Genomic DNA, 20,267 nt, shown 5'->3' on the forward strand with positions numbered 1-20,267 from the left:
CTGGGGTTGGCCAGTTCCCGTTGGCCTCATTCAGTCTATGAACTTTGTGTGTGAACAGAATGCCTTCAAATGGGTTTTCCAAGATGAAATTCCATGACTACCTCCTTCTGATGTAGCTTTTGCCCAATGTTAAGAAAACGAATCTAGTGACAATTCCTACCAAACTCAGCGTTCTCATAAAAATTGGGTAATGGAGTGAAATCAAGTTAAAAGTGAGTTATTTTATTTATTTTAAAAATTTTTTTAATGTTTATTTTTGAAAGCGAGAGACAGAGCGCGAGTGGGGGAGGGGTAGAGAGAGAGGGAGACTCAGAATCTGAGGCGGGCTCCAGGCTCCAAACCGTCAGCACAGAGCCCAACGTGGGGCTTGAATCCACGAACGTGAGGTCACGACCTGAGCCGAAGTGGGACGCTCACCTGACTGAGCCCCCCAGGCGCCCCTCAGTGAGAAGCTCTACATAATGTGTTATTTTACCAGTGCTCTCCGATGGAGGAGGAAGGACCAAACAATCTCACGCTAGTGCACCTGCTTGCTGCTTGAGAAGACACACTGCTATTAATGCCAATAAAGAACACAACACAACACATCCCTTCAGCGAGTCAGCTCCCATGGCACCAACACCCACCGCCTGTCGCAGGCCGGGCCGGGGCGGAGGCGGCCCCAGGTCTCTGTTGTCCACTCTCCCTCTCGTCCCTGCCTCTGGCGGCCACCGGGCCAGCCACTCGGGACGGCCCTCACCTCAGCAATGGCTTTTACAAGCTGATTCTGTCCTGCATTTTCCCTAGTAAAGCTTGGTAATGTTTGGTTTTTTTTTTAACATATTAGTTTTTCTCTAAAATATTATTTGGCTCTTATTACTGACATCCAATAATTTTAAGTTTCTTTTTCTCCAAGTCATATATAAGTGAAATCAGGACTTAATTTGGAGAAAATTCATATAAAAATGCAAACATGTAAGACAAATAATGCTTGCTACGAAAGTTATACAAAGAAGTGGGGTGTTAACGACAGGCAAACGCTCCTGTGCCCGCTGGGGGGACGGTCAACGGCACGGGTGCTGTGGTTTCCTCAATGTGGAGCTTCCTCAAACATCGACAACAGCACTGCCGTGTTACCCAGCAAGTGCACCTCCGGGAATTCATTCGACGGAACTGAAGGCAAGGTCTTGAGCAGGTCCTCGTATGCCAACAGGGCCCTGGCTCAACTGGGAGGAAGGGCCAAGAAGCCAGGCCGTGTGCAGAGGCCCCGTTCCCCAGGCGGCAGCAGGGCAGGCCGTCAGGAGGCTGTGAGCCCACCATGCCAGCGTGGACCCCCCGCCCCCACCCCACAAAGTCCGGGAGGAAACAAACACTGGGTTACTTTTTATTGAAGAACGTTCTGTTGTAACTTCACCACGTTCTGCACACGAGTGCTGGAGGCCAACTCCGTCTCCAGGAAGGGGGACCACCCCATGGGGCAGGAGACCTTGCCAGCATGAGGGGCACAGGGCGGCAGCGGCTCGGGATCCAGCAGCCTTGGCCGCGTCCCCCTCGCGCCCACAGCGCACCGGCCCGCGGTGAGTTATTCGGCCACAAACAGCTGCAGTTTGCCGTCCAGGGTGGTGGTGGCAAGCTGCAATTGAAGACGAAATGTGGTTCAGTCACTTTCATTAGCTGAGGGTCCTGTAAGGTAGGAAGCAAGGGCACTTTCTGCAGGCGTTTGCCTCATTTTCCACTTTCTAGACCACAGAACCGAGTGCGTCAAAAACAGTAAAATCTCCACGTGCAGCAGGTGCTGTATTCTACTCGACGGGTGCGAACCGCATGTCACTGCTGCTCTGATGCTCGAGAAGAGCATCAGGAGAGGACAGGGCGGCCTCCAGACGTGCCCGCCAGCTCTTGGCCACTCCTGCGGGCCGGGCGGCGGGCCACAGCCCAGGGCGGGGGCGGAGGGAGGCTGGCTCGGTGGCGGGGACAGATGGCGGGGGGGTAGGGGCAGATGCCCTCCTTCTGCCCCGTTAATGCAGTGAGGTGGGGTCCGCGTCCTGGGGAGCAAATCCAGGCAGTGCCCTCCCGCCAGGTCTCCTGCTGTAGGGACACGACTCCACAGACGCCTGTTGGCTCACAACCCCGGAGGCCGGAAGGCGTGCGACCCAGCGTGAGCGGGAGCCCCTCGCCCGGCTGTGGGCAGCCACCCTCCCCCGTCCTCACGTGGCCTTTCCTCCTCGCAGGCCCTGGTTTCTCTCCCTCTGTCAGGCCGCCGGTCCTATCGGACGAGGAACCCACCCTCGGGCCGCCCCCAGCTTTGCCTCCTGAGAGCCCTCCCTGCAGCTGGAGCCACACTGGGGGTCAGGGCCCGACCGTGTGCCCGGGCGAGGGGGGCGGCCCTGCCGTCCACGGCACAGACACAAGCCGCGCCTTCCCACTCTGCTCTCAGCGATACAGACACTCCGCCCCCCACGGCCACTCTCTGTCCACCTCCGCCTGCCTCTGGGCTCGAATGGGGAAATGGGTGCCGGGCACCGACCCCGCGAGTGACCTGAGACCAGGTGGTGAGCACACGGCAGCTCCCACATGGGGCTCGGGCCCCCCCGGCCATGGACCTCATCTTCCCTGGGGTTCTGGTGAAGTCTGAACTTGGCTCACTACAGAGTCTGGTCTAAGGCGCGGAGCTGGGTCTGTTGCCCCAAGTCCCGCTCTTCATTCTGGGCCGTGAGGGGCTACGTGGGGTGCACGTGGCTGTCCACAGCCAACGGTCACCCCTGCAAGCTCCCGGTGGCTCTTAGCGTCCTGGGTCCACCAGCACTGGCTCGGCTTACCTCACAGACCCCCAGTGGTCTCTTTCCCGCCAAATGGCAGTGGATTTTATCATTAGAGATACACGATGGGGTGGGGGCTGATTAACAAACAAATAAAAACAGAGACTTTCATTCCAAGGCTAAGGAAGTGGTTACAAACCCACGGTTTGAAGACTGTCCTTAGAACCGGGCTCCAGAGGCAGGACCCAGAGCGGCCGACACATAGGCTTCTTGGCTCGTGAACGGCTCCACGCAGGGTCATTTAAACAGCAGGACCTGGCCAGATGCACCACGACCTCACCTGTCATTTCCACATGGACCCAACGCAGGTGTGCTGTGTGATATTTGTAAGCGGCCGCGCGGAAATTCTGCATTTCGACGCATTGCACAAATCGCCGCGTGGCCCTCCGGTGGGACTTCAACTCCAATCAACTCACTCTCTTGCCCAGAGAAGGCACGCAACCCCCACCTACGAATCTTCTCTTCCTTCAAACGACACAATCGGCACCAGAGCCCTTGCCCCGCGGTACCTCAGCGCCGCCTTCCCGCCATGTCCCGCCGGCCACCACACTAGCTGAGGTTCTGGGCTCCTCCCGGAGCCGCGCGGACTCGCGCCCGAGCCCACCTTGCAAACGTCTGCCAATTCAGCCCCACCAAGTGGCTGCGCGACCCCTTCGGTGATACGGTCCAGAATCTAAACCACATCCGCGGGGTCGGGCGCTTCGGTCTCGGGTGCGGATCTGTGCCTCTCTGGGGGCGCGGAAACGTCCTCGAGCCTATCTCTCTCCTTCCCCGTCTCTCGGGCGTGCTCCCAGAGCCTTCCACAACTGATCTTTCCTACCTTCCCACACTGGGTTGTTACTGCTGTTACGGTACGGGAATTCGACACAACTTGGATATTTGAACCACTGTACTTTCGGTATCTTTGCCGATATTTTGGGACAGCGCCCTCGGTCGGGCCACAGCCGGGCTGAGCCCACCGGCCGCGCCAAGAACAAGATGATGTGCGGGGGAGCAGCGTGTACTTTTGTGACCTTTGGGTTTTAAAAGCCTCTGCCTCAGAATAGGTAAAACATCCATTAATAGAGTCAATAGGAGACTTTGCTGCTTCTGTCCCCGCAGATCTAGAAACTCCAGGGCTGGGAGGAAGAGAGGAGGACAGGTGCAAGCCCTCCGACTCCATGGGTCCTCACAGAGGTCCGGGAACCCGCCTTAGCCCAGAATCCTTCCCTGCGGAAGCAGGTGCCAGGCACCCAGACGGCCACGGGGGCCCCGCCCGGAGCACGAGCCACGAGGCAGCGGACCCCGTGCGGCGCGGGGGGCAGATGGGCCGTGGAGCTCCCGCCGCCCCGTGCCCTGGCCCTGGGCCCGAGACGCCGCACGGCGGGCCCAGCCCACCGAGGTCTGCGCAGACACGGCCCGGGGGGGGGCCACCGATGAGGGCCTGTCTTCCGGCTCATCGGGTGTGCTCCAGCAACGCCCCGACACCCGGGAGCCTGTCTTAGATCGGGCCAGGGGACAAACGACCACGGTCTGGAGCCCAGGAGACCCAGGTCAGCAGGCACGGCGGGTTCTAGGGGCTCCGGGTTGCAGACTTCCGGTGCGGCCCTCACCTGGGGGAAGGGGCCACGGCCCACTCTGGGGCTGCTGTGGGGGCACTGAGCCGGTTCCTGAGGGCTCCACCTCACGACAGTCCCCCCCCAACACGACGCACCTCACGACAGTCCCCCCCCCTAACATGACGCACCTCACGACAGTCCCCCCCCCAACACGACACACCTCACGACAGTCCCCCCCTAACACGACGTACCTCAGGACAGTCTCCCCTCCCAACACGACACACCTCACGACAGTCCCCCCCTCCTAACACGATGCACCTCACGACAGTCTCTCCCCCCCAACACGACACACCTCACGACAGTCCCCCCCTCCTAACACGACGCACCTCACGACAGTCCCCCCTCCTAACACGACGCACCTCACGACAGTCCCCCCTCCTAACACGACGCACCTCACGACAGTCTCCCCCCCCAACACGACACACCTCACGACAGTCCCCCCCTCCTAACACGACGCACCTCACGACAGTCCCCCCTCCTAACACGACGCACCTCACGACAGTCCCCCCCTAACACGACGTACCTCAGGACAGTCTCCCCCCCCAACACGACACACCTCACGACAGTCCCCCCTCCTAACACGACGCACCTCACGACAGTCCCCCCCTAACACGACGCACCTCAGGACAGTCCCCCCTCCTAACACGACGCACCTCACGACAGTCCCCCCTCCTAACACGACGCACCTCACGACAGTCCCCCCTCCTAACACGACGCACCTCACGACAGTCCCCCCCTAACACGACGTACCTCAGGACAGTCTCCCCCCCCAACACGACACACCTCACGACAGTCCCCCCTCCCAACATGACGCACCTCACGACAGTCCCCCCTCCCAACACGACGCACCTCACGACAGTCCCCCCTCCTAACACGACGCACCTCACGACAGTCCCCCCCTCCTAACAGGACGCACTGGGGCTTGGCCTTCCACCTCTGGGGGGTGGAGGGGGACAAGAACCCCGGTGGGGGTTTGGGATAGTGGGGAGTCACACTTGCTCAGTCCACAAGCAGGGGCGCAGGGCACAGACACACACCTGAGTGCGTCTGCCGAGACTGACGCCCGTCACAGACACCATGTCTGCTCGGTGGTCTCCGTGAACCACTCTGGCTCCGGTCCTGTGTCTCCTCCACCCCCTTCACGACCCGAGGGCTTGGCTCGCACACACTGTGATGCGCCTGCAGCCGCCCCGAAGGTCGGCACCTCGTCCCCCTCAGGAAACGCATCCCCAGATCACCTCAGCTTCACTAAAACCATCGGTTTTCTTCTTAGAATTGTTGGGTTCAAGACGTCCCGGTAATCTCCTAGGCGATGAGCCATCGGCCTGGCAACAGCTCCCTGGGAGGACGTTTTCTCGTCGTTGACGCTGACCGACGTTCGCTTCCATGAATGATTAAGTGAATCAAACGTCAGAAACGCAGAAATAACAATAAGCACGATTTCTGGGCGCTCGCAGCCCACAGGCAGTGCCCCGTGTGGTGGAGGTCTCCACTGACACCGATGAGAAGATTGGAATCAGTCGAGATATCCTGCCCGAAAGGACACCGGTGGGGCCATCAGAGGCAGGGCAGAGGCGTCCAGATTTTCATTACTCGGTTAAAACGTTAAAGCCTCTCTGGAGTTTCCGTGTGCTATGAACCCGGACATATGTGTGCTATGAGGTCAGACCTTGGTCCTACCATACATTTGTCATCCAGTACGGGGCAAGTGCCCTCTCTCGACCTCTGTTTGGGATGAACACCAGGTGACGTGACCGACCCAGGAGTCAGAAGGGCCGTATCGGTTCTTGCATGTAGCGCACCTGCCAGAACCAGACGCCCGGGCGCACTCGGAGGTCACCACATTGGCATCGGTGTGGGACCGAACAGAGAAAGGACAGATACAAAACTCTGCAGTTTTCAGACCGAGTATACAACTTACATAACCCAAGAGAAACAGACTGATGCTTCCAGTTCAGACTGTGGCCTGAGAATGTGTATTGTTTTGGAAGGAGAACTTAGTTCTTATTTCCAAGAAACGGTTAAAAGAAAGTCAGATTTCACACTGGAGCAAAACTTCACTTACTCACAAGTCCCCAAATAATCTTACACTCACGGACATGTGTTAAATTTATTTTAAAATTTCTCTTTCCTTGAACTGTATCAGAGACGATGATGAACCACACACATCTGGGACCAAAAACAAAAAAAATGAGGTTTATCTGTTCTAAATACCTCAGTCTGCAAAACACTGCTACAAATCTCATACTAATGACATCTTACAACATTAATAACCCTTTCTTAGAACAGATCTTCAAACAACAGAAAAATAACTTTCAGATGGCTGAGTCACTTCTATATCCAAACTTTTGAACCATTAGGAAAAGCAACAGTGTCCGGGGGATAAACACAGTAGCTCTGAGTCCTGTGAGTTTCGTTTGAATTTGGCGAGGAATTCCACCTCTGAAGGTCAGGCCTTCATCCGTGTAAACGGAACACAAGCAGTGTGTCCCCGGCTGTCTGCATCAGTGGGTCCCTGCGGTCTGGGTGCCCTGTGGGGCTGGGGCTGCACGGGAAGCACTACGGCAGGAAGATGGCACGCGAGCGAGAGAGGTTTGTCTAAACACACGGGATGCGAGACGAGTCCCTCTGGAGCCACGTGGCCATGCTGAGCCGAGAAGGGGGACAGGGAGATTCTCCCCACTGCTCTGCCTGGAGAGACGTGTGACTCACTTTCTTGGTGGTGAGGGACAGAAAGCCAGCTTGGACGAGTTGAGTAGAAAGGCATTTTATTATATGGTTATTGGAATGTCTAAAGGTGCTCAACAACAAAAATGGATTTTGGAGTCAGGAAAAGCCACAGCTGTGGACAGATGGCAACAGAAGTCTCATCTCACTTATGCTACTGGCCTTCAGCTTCGGCCACTGCTTTCTCTGAGTTCCAGCTTCAAAGTGTGGCCTACGCAGGGTCAGGTGTTGAGTCTTTGCTGCTCCCGTGACAACCACATGGGTGGAAAGTCTGAGAAAGGCAGTGAGACAGAAAGATAAACTATGAGGGACAGGGACGAGTCCTTTCCTTCAATAAAATCGGGACGTCCCATGAGAGTGAATGCATGCATCCCACTGCTGCAGGGGCACTGACCTCACCATAGCTCTTGCAAGGTCGAGGGTGGTGACTACTGAAGGGACCAGCACTCTGAGGCTTGGACAGGTGTCATTCATGCATGTGGCTGAGCTGCAGGAAAATAGCGGCAAGCCTGGAAAAGGAAATGATAGCCAGAGGGACAAGTTTATGACATCACTTTCTGCCCAAGGAAATCGGTCTCTGTTACAGCAAAGTGTGTGTGTGCTGGAGGGGGATCTCAGGCTTTAATCACCATATGGACACAGAAGGTGAGGACTCGGGTCTCATGATAAAGGGAGTTGGGCCAAAAACCCCGCACGAAGCCAGAAGATTCACACGTTTAGACCTGAGTGAAGCACGGACAAGAAAGGGCATCCAGACAGCAGGGAGATGAGATGTCTCAGCCTGAGGTGACGAAATCACCTCCAAATCCATAACAGAGGGCTGCCTAACAGGGAGTTTGCAGTTTTAGCTTGTGCTCTGTGATAAAAGGAAATCCATATCAAGAAACTAACCAAAAAAAAAAAAAAAAAAAAAAAAGTGGTCTCAGCTACTAATATTCCTGGAGCACCCAGCAGAGCAAACCTAAGAACCCCCAGACCACTCCTCCACTAAAGCCTTGCAGGACCCTCAAGGTAAGCTCTGCTAAAGGGGATCTCTGGATGTTTTCCCATGAATGAGAGTCAGTGGACACAATGCCAGCAGGAAGGAGTACTGAATACTGTAGACGACAGAGCCGTCACATGTGTCTTCAAATCAGTATGTTGAAAATGGCTAGGAACACAATAAAAGAATAAGCTGTCATAATAAAGAACTGGAAGACTGAAGACAACCAAAGTGAAGCTAGAAATAAGAGCAGGGCAACGGAACGTAAACCTCCGATTGGTGGGTTAAGACCTGGTTAGAGACAGCTGAATAGTGGACTTGTGAACTAGAAGACAGGTGTGAAGAAATCACACAGAATATGCAGCTCATAGAGTTGAGAGGATGGGAAATATGAAGGAGACTTTAGATGGCAGACCAAGTCCAAATATTCACTTAAAAGAAGCTCCAAGGACGCCCGGGTGGCTTATCGACTCTTGATTTTGGCTCAGGTCATGATCTCAGGGTCATGAAACGGAGCCCTGCATCAGGCTCCACGCTGGGTATGGAGCCTGCTTAAGGTTCTCTCTCCCCCCGCCCCCACCTCTCTCTCAAAAAATAAGAGTAAGAGTAAGAAAATAAGAATAGAAATAAAATAAAATGAGTTCTGAAAGGCAAGAACAATGAGACTGGACAAGAGAAAATATTTGAAGGGATAATGGCCAGAATTATCCAGAATTAAGGAAAAATCAAATAGTCATTGAGGGAACAAAATGAGTTCTAGGAAAGATAAAAAATGATAAACCCACAACTACGTTTATATTAAGTCTCCAGGACAGTACCCACAACAATCTTTCTCAACTGGTGGCCTCATCCTGAATCTCTATCACACGGAGTGGGCTTACGTAAATACGGGCAGCCATCCCCACTCACAGAGAAGGCAGGTGAGGCACAAAGGTGACACCAAAACACCGGCTCCCAGTGACTCTGAGGCGTATCAGGAATTAAGGTCCGTTTTATACATATTACTCATTTTTCAATTTTAAATATTACTGCCAGTTATTGGCCATTAACTTTCTCAGGTGTCCTTCATTAAAAATAAATTTTTAGTTTTCAGGAAAACAGAAGTCATCAAATTTTTTGTCTCATGTTTTATACTTCCAAGTTTTTTAAGTTTTGTTGAAATCTTTCCCAAGCATACATCACAAAGCTATTCTACAGTTTCCTCTATTTAGTTATAGTTTTACCTTTCACATCTGGATATTGAAATCATTAGGTGTATGCACGTTTAAATAAAAATAGGGTTTTTTTCACTATAAAGACTTATTTTCCCTAAACACTGTACCAAATAATCCATCTTTTCTCCATTGTTTCATGGTGCCATATTACTATGTATTAAGTCCCCAAATATACATGGGTCTATCTCTGAATTCTCTATTATGTTCTTTTGGCTTTATTTCAGCTCTTGAATCAATGATACATTATTTCTATGGTCTCATATTTCTTATTATCTGATAAAGAAAATATAAAGTTGACTTAGCCTTTTATGGATCTTTTTTCTCCAATGAATGTTTTTTGGGATAAGTTTATTGAATCCTGCTGGAATTTTGATTAAGACTTGCAATAAAGGGGCGCCTAGGTGGCTCAGTCGGTTGGGCGTCCGGCTTCGGATCAGGTCATGATCTCACGGTCTGTGGGTTCGAGCCCCGCATCGGGCTCTGTGCTGACAGCTCGGAGCCTGGAGCCTGCTTCGGATTCTGTGTCTCCCTCTCTCTCTGCCCCTCCTCCACTTGTGCTCTGTCTCTCTCTGTCTGTCAAAAATAAATAAATGTAAAAATTGCGGAAGGGGGGCCACCGGGGTGGCTCAGTCAGGTGAGAGTCCAACTTTGGCTCAGGACGTGATCTCACGGTTCGTGAGTTTGAGCCCCACATCAGGCTCTGTGCTGACAGCTCGGAGCCTGGAGCCTGCTTCAGATTCTGTGTCTCCCTCTCTCTCTGCCTCACCCCCACTCATGCTCTCTCTCTGTCTCAAAAATAAAAATAAGCATTAAAAATTTTTTAAAAAAAGATTTGCAACAATAAATTTATAAATTAGTAAAGAACTGGCATTCTTATATTAAGTTATAACTTAAACTATGAAAGGATATGGAATATTATTCAGAACTTCTACACAGTTTATTAGCATTTTGAAGTTTTCTCCATAGTTTTCTCCATTGTTTTTCTCAGTTAAGCTCCTAAAGTGTTATTTGTTGTTATTATAAAGGAAATCTTATTTTTATTTTAATTTCAGTTAGTTATTACTGATAATTTGATTGTTGTAACTAGATATTACATGTGGCAACCTTGGTGAATTACACCAGTTCTAAGAGTTTAATGATTCTATTAGATTTTCCAGTTAAATGAATCAAATCATCTGCAAACAATGAGAGTTTTGTCTCTCCTCCTCCAAGGCTTTTTACTCTCATTTGTTTCTCTTTCTTTGTTTTATCATTCAGAATATCCAATATTATGTTAAAAGAGTTGTGAAAGTAGTTATCCTTGTCATATGCCTGGTTTTAAAGAGAATGAATGTAAAATCTCTGTACTAGGTATAATATTTTCTATAAATATTAGCATATAACCTTTACCAGATTAAGAATCTCCTTTCTATTCCTACTTTGGTAGACTTTCTTTTAATCCTAAACAGTAATGAATTTAAATGCTTTTTCGGCATCTACTGAGAGAATACAAAATATCTCCTCTGTATCAAAGTGGTGATTGAGTCACTAGCTTTTCCAATGTCGAACCAATCTTGTATTTGGAGATAAATCCTACTTAATCAAGATGCATTTTTAAGTGCACAGTTAAATCCAGTTGGCCAGGTTCTATTTTGGATCCACATAGATTTGTCTATAACTGAATCTGGCATATAATCACATTGCATTGTGTTTAGCGGGTGTTAGAACAAAAAAATACCCTACTCTCACTGTGAAACCAGGGGGATTCTTACACATTCAGTGCTGATGGAAGGCAAAATGAGATGGCCACGTGGAAAACGTCTTGGCAGTTTCTTATAAAATAAAGCATACACTTCACATACAACCCAGAAAGTCCATATGTAAGTTATTTATCCAGAAAACTAAAAACATACATTGGCACAAAGAACTGTTCACGAACGTTTCTGTAGCTTTACTCATAATCCACAAAAGCTGGAAAACCCAAACCTTCCAAACTGGTATAAACCAGTGTGATATGTACGACGGGACACACCAATCAGACATGCAGCCATATAAAAAGTCTCACGACCACCATCCTGCATGAAAGGATAAACACACCAAACACGTGGTGTATTTATTATTCAAAGTACTGTATGTGACTTCCTGAAAAGACATAAGGAACAGAAATCAAATCAGTGGCTGGGGTCGGAAGAAAAAGTCGAGTACGAAGGGACTCACAGTACCTGGGTGGGGGGAGCGTCTCCGTCCTGACCCTGGAGGGACCTAGGCGGGGAAACATCTCCAGCTTGACTGTGGTGCAGGTTGTATGGCCGTATATCCATCTGTCACCTCTTATTTAATTTCAAACCCCATCAGATGAACTCTACTCTGTATAAACGATTTATCATTAAACCTTAATTTAAAAATATAATAAATGCCACCATATAGGACTAAGTGAAGTAGATAACAGGAGCTGCCAAAGATTGTTGAAAATAAATGACATCCAAAATATCTATGGGTATAAAACAATACGCCTTTGTGTCGTCAGCCATGTGAAAGCTAGAAGTAACCATGTTTGTATCTCAGGCGAGATTCGCTTCTACAGAAATACTTCACCTGAAGAACTAAGAGTGCTACGTCATCAGCTAGATTTTATAAAGCTCTGGGTGTTTGCACGCAACACATAAAAGACTACTTTTTAACATCACACATCTTATGTTCATACAATAGAGAAATCCTGACAAATGATTAATGGCCAGAGGTGAGAAAAATTTGGTTTCCATAACTGAATAATGCAGGAGGAAGCAGACAAGATTCTGGGTTGTAACTCCAGACTCCCGCTCGTGCTCGGTGCACACCTGGGTGCTCGTGCTTGGTGCACACCTGGGCGCTCGTGCTCGGTGCACACCTAAGTGAAATCCAGCTCTAACAACACATGTTGCTAAATCGCTTCATGTTTGCTCATCATCCTCAAACCTCACGCAGGCTCCACGTGTCCTGACTTCCTCCACTCGGAGGCATGTTTCCAAATGTCTAGACTCCTTTTTCTCCACGTTTCCCCAAGCACTGGGACCTTTTCTTGCTCACCGAGGACCACCTCCCGGGCGTGCAGCAGGCGGGGCAGATCACACAGCTCTGCCTGCAAGATTTTGTCGTCTAAACAACAGGTTTGAAAGTAGCCACTTTTCCCCAAACTCAAGCCTCCCTGGAACCTTCCTACTTTCGCCGTCAGTAATAGAAGACAGAGAGCTCAGAATGGCTTGGCCAGGCTGCACTCACACCACCTCGTGCAACCTCAGGCGCCTTGGTGTCTTCATCCCAAGATGGGGATAATCACAGCGTCCACTTCAAGGGCCTGAGAACGAGGCTAGAACTCTGCCGGCACACGGGAAGCACTATCGCTCCTATAGTGTAAATACCACCCTCCTCTAGGACAAGCCGGCACACGTCCCCTCCACGGTGGGGAGAACGCGGGAAGAGCCACGTATAACTCCAGATTCTGCATGTGAGCTCCACGTACGGCTGAAGGAGAGGAGAAAGAAGCACTTCTTAGAGAGGAGGAGCTCCAGGTTGAAACGCAAGGTGAGGCCACCAAACGTGGCTGTGTTGGACATCAGCCCTGAAGCCCGCCTGTGGTCTGACCCGTTCCTCTGGGCTTCCCGGTGGGAGGCCGGCCGGCCCCCGGGGAGCAGAGGGAGGCGCACCTATGAGAGGGGCCCAGTCTCCGTCCCTGCCGCTGGAGGCAACGAGGACGCCACAGGAACGCCAAGAGAGGAACCACGCACTACAGGGAATCCACTTCGGTAACTCCCGTGACCGGAGACGGCCGTCCGTCTTCACGGACACTTCACCTAACACAACAGGCGTGAAGGGAGACAAAACCCAGACGCGCCACTGGAATGAAGAGAGGAATTCATCATTTACTCGTGACAGACTTGGATTCCTGCCCCTGAGAACACGTGCTTGTGCGTGGAAAAGCCACGCCAGACTCTGGCACAGCCGCTGTTTCTCTCTATGTGTGAAAGGTGCCAGGATTTACCTTTTTGTGTGCTTGGGGAGATCTCTGTGGTGGGGGGAAAGGTCTGAAATTCCTTCACAAAGAAACTACTGTTCAGCGTCCTCCAGCAGACAAAGAAATGTAGAAATGAGACTCTCCAGTGTCTCCTGAAGCAAGATTTGAAGACGATAACCCACACTGCCATTCTTCCCCAACTTCCTCGAACGCGACCAGGCAGCAAAGTCAGCCCACGGCAACGTGGGAACCACTGGTGCGCGGCCGGCTCAAACTGCTTTTCTTTACGTGCGCGGCACAGTGTGCTGGTGTAGATCTCGCTCAACCCAGGACTAACCCCCTCGTCCTGTGACATTTCCGAATTTTGTCTGTTTGGTGGTCGGCAAATAATGGAAAGGTGAGCTCTCCAGCCCCCTCTTCCCCTTAACCTCGTAAACGAGACTCGGAAGCCAGGAGGAAGTCAAAGTGGTAAGACCAACAGTCCCGCTGTGATCGCAGCGCAGACGAGGCGGAGGCCCACGCCGGCGGACCGGTTACTAGTCACGTAACCTCAGCTGAATCATCTGCTCTGTCTGCACCTCGGTTTTACCATCTGCCAAGTGGGGACAACAACACGATCGTGCTTCGGCACACGGACTGACGTGCGCACACGCGTGACACATACAACAACACGGCCACTTCATGGCGCAAACGACGCATCGCGTCTAAGCCACGCGGTCGATATGGAGTCACTTTCCATCCGCCCTTGATTTCCCTCCCTGCGCTCATCTTTCGCAACGCGATCTGGTCCTGAAGCCTAAGGAAGACTAATGTCGTGACACTTGAAGACCCCGGGTATGAAGCGTTTTCACGCCCATGTCGCTGGCCGCACCCCGACTAAACCCTTCCTGTGGTCCCCGCACCCGCTTCCAGGTGAGCCATACGCTTTCAGAGGTGAAGGCAATCTTAGAGGAAAATCTAGTGTCTGTCTCTTCAGTTGCTAATCTGGTGCGTGAAAAGTCGCAGAGCCGAAAGGAGCAGACGTGGGTGGGCACCGACGTCCTGTTCGCGGCAGGCCCCGTGTTGAAGTCCTTCGCCGAACACGCGGCACGTCCTCCGCGCAGAAACCGGGACCGTACCTCACGCAGGTATCGGCCTTGACAGAGGCAGTAAGCGCAAAGATTTACTTTGGATGAAAAGCCTCAAACCAGGCGGCATCTGAAAGTGCGAGTTCCATGAGCCTTCGGGGCAGAAACCACTGGAGAACACAGCCCGTTGCCCCACTTCATCCGTCTGACGAATTTCAGAAGAGAAAACGCCGCGTCGCACGCCGCCTCAGTTCTTGGCCGGCCTCTCTGATGGGAACATGGCGCCTCGGCCCGAGCCCGCCGTCGCGACGACTCAGGCTCCGTGAAGGACCGGCCGCTGGCAGCCAGGCAGACCCTCCTGATCGGTAACTCGGAGCTTCCCGATGGGCAGGCGGGCCCACTGTGCAGCCGAGACGGAGCTCTCCAAACACTCGAGTTCCATAATTTCATTACTTCTCAAACGTCTCTAATCCAGGACAAACATCTCCACTTTGTTGAAACTCGCCGAGGCCCGGCGTGTCGCAGGGTTTTGCGTAGCCTTCCGGCCTCTCCTTGGACTTATCCAAGTAATTCTACTTCGCGGTGTTTCTGCCCCCGTGTGCAGGCCGGGAGGCGGGCCCGGGTCAGAGCTGACCGGACACAGAGCTGCGTCCTGGCTGGAGCCTCCCAGGTGAGTCCGTGGGAACCAGTAGCCCAAGGAGGTGTTAATCCGGGAACAGCCCAACCGCACCGCTTTCAGGACACGCTGAGGGCAGAGGCGCGGGGCTTGAACTGCAGACGGATTTAGTGCCTCACCCGACGGCCAACGCCCAGGCGTCCTGGCAAGAACGGAATCGAAGCAGTGGTGTCGTTGCTGACGTGGAGACTCCCGTGTTCTGACTGGAGTGGATCGAAGCCTGTTCTGGGGCTCCCGTGGAAGCAGGGGGAGCTGGCACTGCGGCCAGCCCCGGACCTGGCCACTCTCCACGCAGACAGGCCCCAGGTGAGGCTTACAGAACGCGGGGCTTTGTCTCCGGGAAGCCTGGGGACCCTGCAGGATGAGCTCCAGTCCTAACCATGCAGATTCTCTCTCAGATAACCGCTCCAAGGGTCGAGCCGTGGGGACCTGGGGCGTGGCGAGCGCTCCAAGGGTCGGGTCGTGGGGACCTGGGGTGCCGCCCGGACTCCCAGGACGCCCGCTTCTGTGTTTGGAAGGAAACAATCTGCCAACCTGGTAAAGTCTGTTCCTGGGCCGGAAGGTGACACTTTGCCGGTCAGTCCTCACCTACCACAGGAGGAGGCCACCGCTGGCCGACTTCCCTCCCCCGGCCTGCTCTCTGCATGCGAAGCGATGCCTTGTATGCCTCAGGGACGCAGGCGGAAAACCAGACAAGAAGCCGGTGGGGGGTTTCCTTGGCATTCTCAGCTCCAGTCTGGATGGCCTGTGTGAGCCTCGAATGACTGCACACATGAGCAGCACAGCATCTCTGTCTCTCCTGTACTTGCGAAGAACTGAGCAGTGCCGCCGTGACCGGAACTCTCCAGACAAGGAAACGTGGTGACCCTGAACCCCCAGAAACCCCATCTGAGCCGATGACAGGCTCAAGTTTAGGACCTGACCCGCCAAACAGCGGATGCACGTTATGGGCTGTTTTAAACTACCCACCTGTCACCGCCCACGTGCGTGCACACACAGGTCAGCACTGCACAGAAAATACTGTGCGGAGATAATCATACGTATTGTATCAAGTAGAAAAGCTGCCCGCTGCTACAGGACCCAAGGATTTCTGTCAAAGGAGAAGAAGATCACTGGGCAGGATAAGAAAACTTCAGAGCCTCCTGGGAAATGAGCAGTCGGCAAGTGGCCACACCTGAGGCGGGGCTGACCGATGGGAGAACCCGATCATTTCCAGAAAGGGAAGGCACCAAAACTTTTTAACAGGCTTTCTTAGACTAAGTGAAATGAAATTCACGGCAATGACTCTAGCGAGTGCGTATTGCGGGGTAGGGTGGAAAGTGGGGTGACTTTAAAATTATGTTTTAAGTTTACGAACTATACTCGAAATGTGAAATCGAAATTCCTAACCCCTTTACAGTTACATTATTCAATTTCCAAAATGCAACTTCTAGTTAAGATCAAGGTTTTAATTCATGCTTCAAGGCATCCCCTTTACTTCAAGCATATAGAAATTATATATAAAATATAACAAGAGGAAAAATAAACTGGCCTAGCCAGGCTCAGAACAAGACAATTTCTCCGTGAACAGAAGCTCAGGCTCTGCCTTGGGCCTCCTGGCTCGCGGCAGGACGAGAGCGCCCCCCACAGGCCCCGCATCTGAACGGCGGCTGCCCTGGGACCTGGGGTCGCAGGAACCACTCCTTCCTTCCATCACAGGCAGGAGAGAGACGCTGCTCCCGGGACCTGCGCTGAGGCCCCAGCAAATCTGGAAAGAAGCAGTAGCAAAATCCAAATCCGGGGAGAGAGAAGTGGAGAAAGAGAAAGCTGGGCATTTTTCTCCACTAAAAATAAATCTGTAAATTAAAACTGTAAAACGCATATTTACACTGAATGTGAAGAAGGTAGACCAAATAACAGGGCCCGAGAAATAATGTAAAACAAGTATGTTTATAGTCCCCAGGAGATGAACGGACAACCAAACAAAAATAAGGAATTATTTTACAAATTGCAGTAAATGTGAAAGGACATACTGGGAATTTTAAAAATGGCAGAACAATGTCAGCTTGGACAAAAATCGCTTGAAGGAAGCCTGGTTCACAGAAACAGAAAATTCCGCTGAGAGATAAACTGGTTTAAAAATGTGAAAGATCAGTTAAGATCCATGATTGATACTTTGAGAGTTTAAAAAATATATTGAATAGAATCCGAAACACAATAAGAAAAGCAATTCTGGAGAAACGATGTTTGAAGAGGAAACAGATACCAAATTTCTCATCAGCAATGTTAGGTATCAGAAGGCAATAAAATAATATTTTCAGAGTATTAATAACATGTCAGTCTAGACATTTATTCGAAGCTAAATCTCATTTAGGTGTGAGGGCAAGAGGAGATATTTTCAGATATACAAAGACCAAGAGATGTTATCACTTACTTTCAATACCTTAATGGAAAAAGATACCAGGAAAAAATATATTTTGGCGAGAGGAAAGAACCTACCGGAAACCAAGAGAAACACAGTGACACAGAAATTGACCCAGACCTCCAACAATTACAACAAGCTGTGGACAACAATGCTTCCCGCGCTACATACGCCTGTTAAGGTCTTATTCTTGTCCAGAAAGAAACAGATACAGAATTAACTTCAGATTTTTTTAAATTAAATTTTATAGCTAAGTATAGAAGTTACAATATTAAGAGTAACAGTTAAAATAAAATAGAAGTATAATCTTTAGTTTGCAGCCAACACCGGTAAAAATGCTAAAAGTCAACCTTGCAGAGGTTGAATCAAAGAATCAAAGTATGAGGACAATAACCAGAAAAATTCACTTGTAAAAGTAAGTCTAAATATATCAGGAGTCAAAAATGGTGAATGTGCTAGATTTTCCAGTTGAAAGACAGCAAACTATACACTGAATTATGAAATTCAGCTGGAAAGACAGAAAGTAAATAGTTGGGGAAAGGTGGACCACGTAAATGTTAAGTAAAGTAGGCTTAGCACTGTTAGTAACATAAGACAGAAGAAAATTAACTCCAAAACCGTAAGTAGGAAAGAATATAAATGCAAAATAGCACAAACCAAATCCCGGGCGATCAACAAACACAAAGTTCCTATCACATGGTATCGAGATGCCTAGAGTGAGAAGCATTAGGAGGAAAACGGACGAAAGCATGAATCGGGGGCAGACTTTCCCTCATCTCGATTATAAATGTACAGATCAAAGCAGAAATACAATAGTGAGGTCATAAACAACATGGACAAGTTTGACCCAACAGCTGTGATAGAGCAGATATTAAGTAGAAGAATCCTGTAACAACAAAGCTACAATTATGTACCTTTTTCAGACACACGGGAAATTTCATGAAAATCAGCCAGGAAGTAGGTCACTAGCCCCGGGGCCCAGATCGTAGGCAAAATAATCTTTGGAAATAATTGATTAGAAGTCACGTGTTTTGGGGGGGAAAAGGCTGAGTAAAAAGGAAACCATACTAGAAATTTCAAATAGTTAAATTAAAACCAAAGTGCTTCGTGTCAAACCCGTGGGCTGAAACTAAGTGGGTACTCTGAGAGGAAGTTTTAGCTGTAAATGTAAATATGAAGAGAAAACAGAAGCCTGAAAATAAATAGGTCACACAGTCAGGTCAACAAGCCGGAGAAGTGGGTGTGGCTCGAAGAAACAGGACGAGAGCAAGAACTGACGTGGGAGAGAAACTCCAGCGAGGACCAACGAGACACGGGCTGTGTCTGAAACCACTGACGACACCCGCCCTCTCCAGCCAAGTCCGCGGGGTGAAGGAGGGCACGCACAGGCCAGCAGCGCAGGCACAGAGAACGGACCGCCAGCCACAGCAAAGGGAGAGAAGGCTCCAGAAGCCCGTGTCCTGCGGTCCCTCACGGGACTCTCCCCCCGCAAACTGTTTTCCTGCAAACCACCGCTTACCGTGTCCTGCGTCACAAACCGAGTGACTTCTTTGCCTCCTGCCTTTGACTTGTTGTACAATAGTAGGTAATCAAACTAAAGACCAATATTACTCAAATATCCTAAAGAGGGGCACCTGGGTGAGTCAGTCGGTTGAGCGTCCGACTTCGGCTCAGGTCATGATGTCACAGCTCATGGGTTCGGGTCCCCCGTCGGGCTCTGCGTCGGGCTCTGTGCTGACAGCTCAGAGCCTGGAGCCTGCTTTGGCTTCTGTGTCTCCCTCTCTTTCTGCCCCTCCCCTGCTTGTGCTCTGTCTCTATCTCTCATAAATAAATAAATGTTAAATTAAAAAAAATTTTTTTAATGTTTACTTTTGAGAGAGAGACAGAGCACGAGCAGGGGAGGGGCAGAAAGAGAGGGAGACACAGAAGCCAAAGCAGGCTCCAGGCTCTGAGCTGTCAGCACAGAGCCCGACGCGGGGCCCGAACCCACGAGCTGTGACATCATGACCTGAGCCGAAGTCGGACGCTTAGCCCTCTGAACCACACAGGCACGCCGCATTGAAAAATTTTTAATAAAAAAATAAACTCTCTCAAAGATACCACACAGCTAACAATATTGCTGGGTGTAGTATGCTAAAATCCTACATTTTTCTGCACACAGAGAAGAGATACTATTACAGTGACATTTTTTCATATATTAGGCTGTTAACTCAAAGGCCATACGTTTAATATGGTTTTTAAAATACTATATGTAGTATGTCATACAGGATGTGTGTATGTCTATGTATGTGAGCCCCGCAGAGTTTTTGCAAAATAATGAGCACATACAGCAATGCTGCTAAAGTAGGGAAAGATGGCTCAGTCTTTCCCCACTTGATACGGAAGAGGAAGTTCCCTCCTGAAACAAACAGCCTCCAGCGAGCTGCAGGGGAGAGGCTCTCACCTCCTGGGATCCCGCTACTTTGAACTGTGAGTTACACTTAGGTGCAAACAAACGTGCCAACCTTTCTTGTGTATTGTATAAATGGGGAAAGGAACCGTGGCACCTAGTTTTTTTTCATTTTCAATCAGCTAATCCAAATACAAAAATGATCTGCTAAATTTTATTACCACTACGCGTCCCAAATCGCGCCCGGAGAGGACCGGCACTAGGTCAGTCCGCACGGCGAGGCATGTCGCCACCAGGGACTTGCCGTATCGTACTTGGAATGTGAAACAGAAAACTGAGCTGTAGCTGAGTCGTGGCTCCATGCGGTATCTTGGGCAAGACATTTCACCTTCAGGGATCTCAGGCTCCCCTCTTGACGGATGGTGAAAATAGTGCCTTTCCCGTT

The 20,267-nt window shown here is 50.6% G+C and overlaps 1 protein-coding gene across 1 annotated transcript in view; it reads right to left on the reverse strand.

The window, feature by feature from the left end:
* Positions 1 to 404: 404 nt before the first annotated feature.
* The window catches only part of WDR27 (WD repeat domain 27), a 159,691-nt gene continuing 139,828 nt past the window's right edge, over positions 405 to 20,267 (reverse strand). Inside the window, 1 exon segment of the mRNA XM_042987551.1 lies at positions 405 to 1,662. Coding sequence (XP_042843485.1) covers positions 1,390 to 1,662 — 273 coding nt within the window. The 3' untranslated portion in view covers positions 405 to 1,389.

The sequence above is a fragment of the Panthera tigris genome, chromosome B2 (assembly GCF_018350195.1).
Source record: "Panthera tigris isolate Pti1 chromosome B2, P.tigris_Pti1_mat1.1, whole genome shotgun sequence".
Classification (NCBI taxonomy): Eukaryota; Metazoa; Chordata; class Mammalia; order Carnivora; family Felidae; genus Panthera; species Panthera tigris.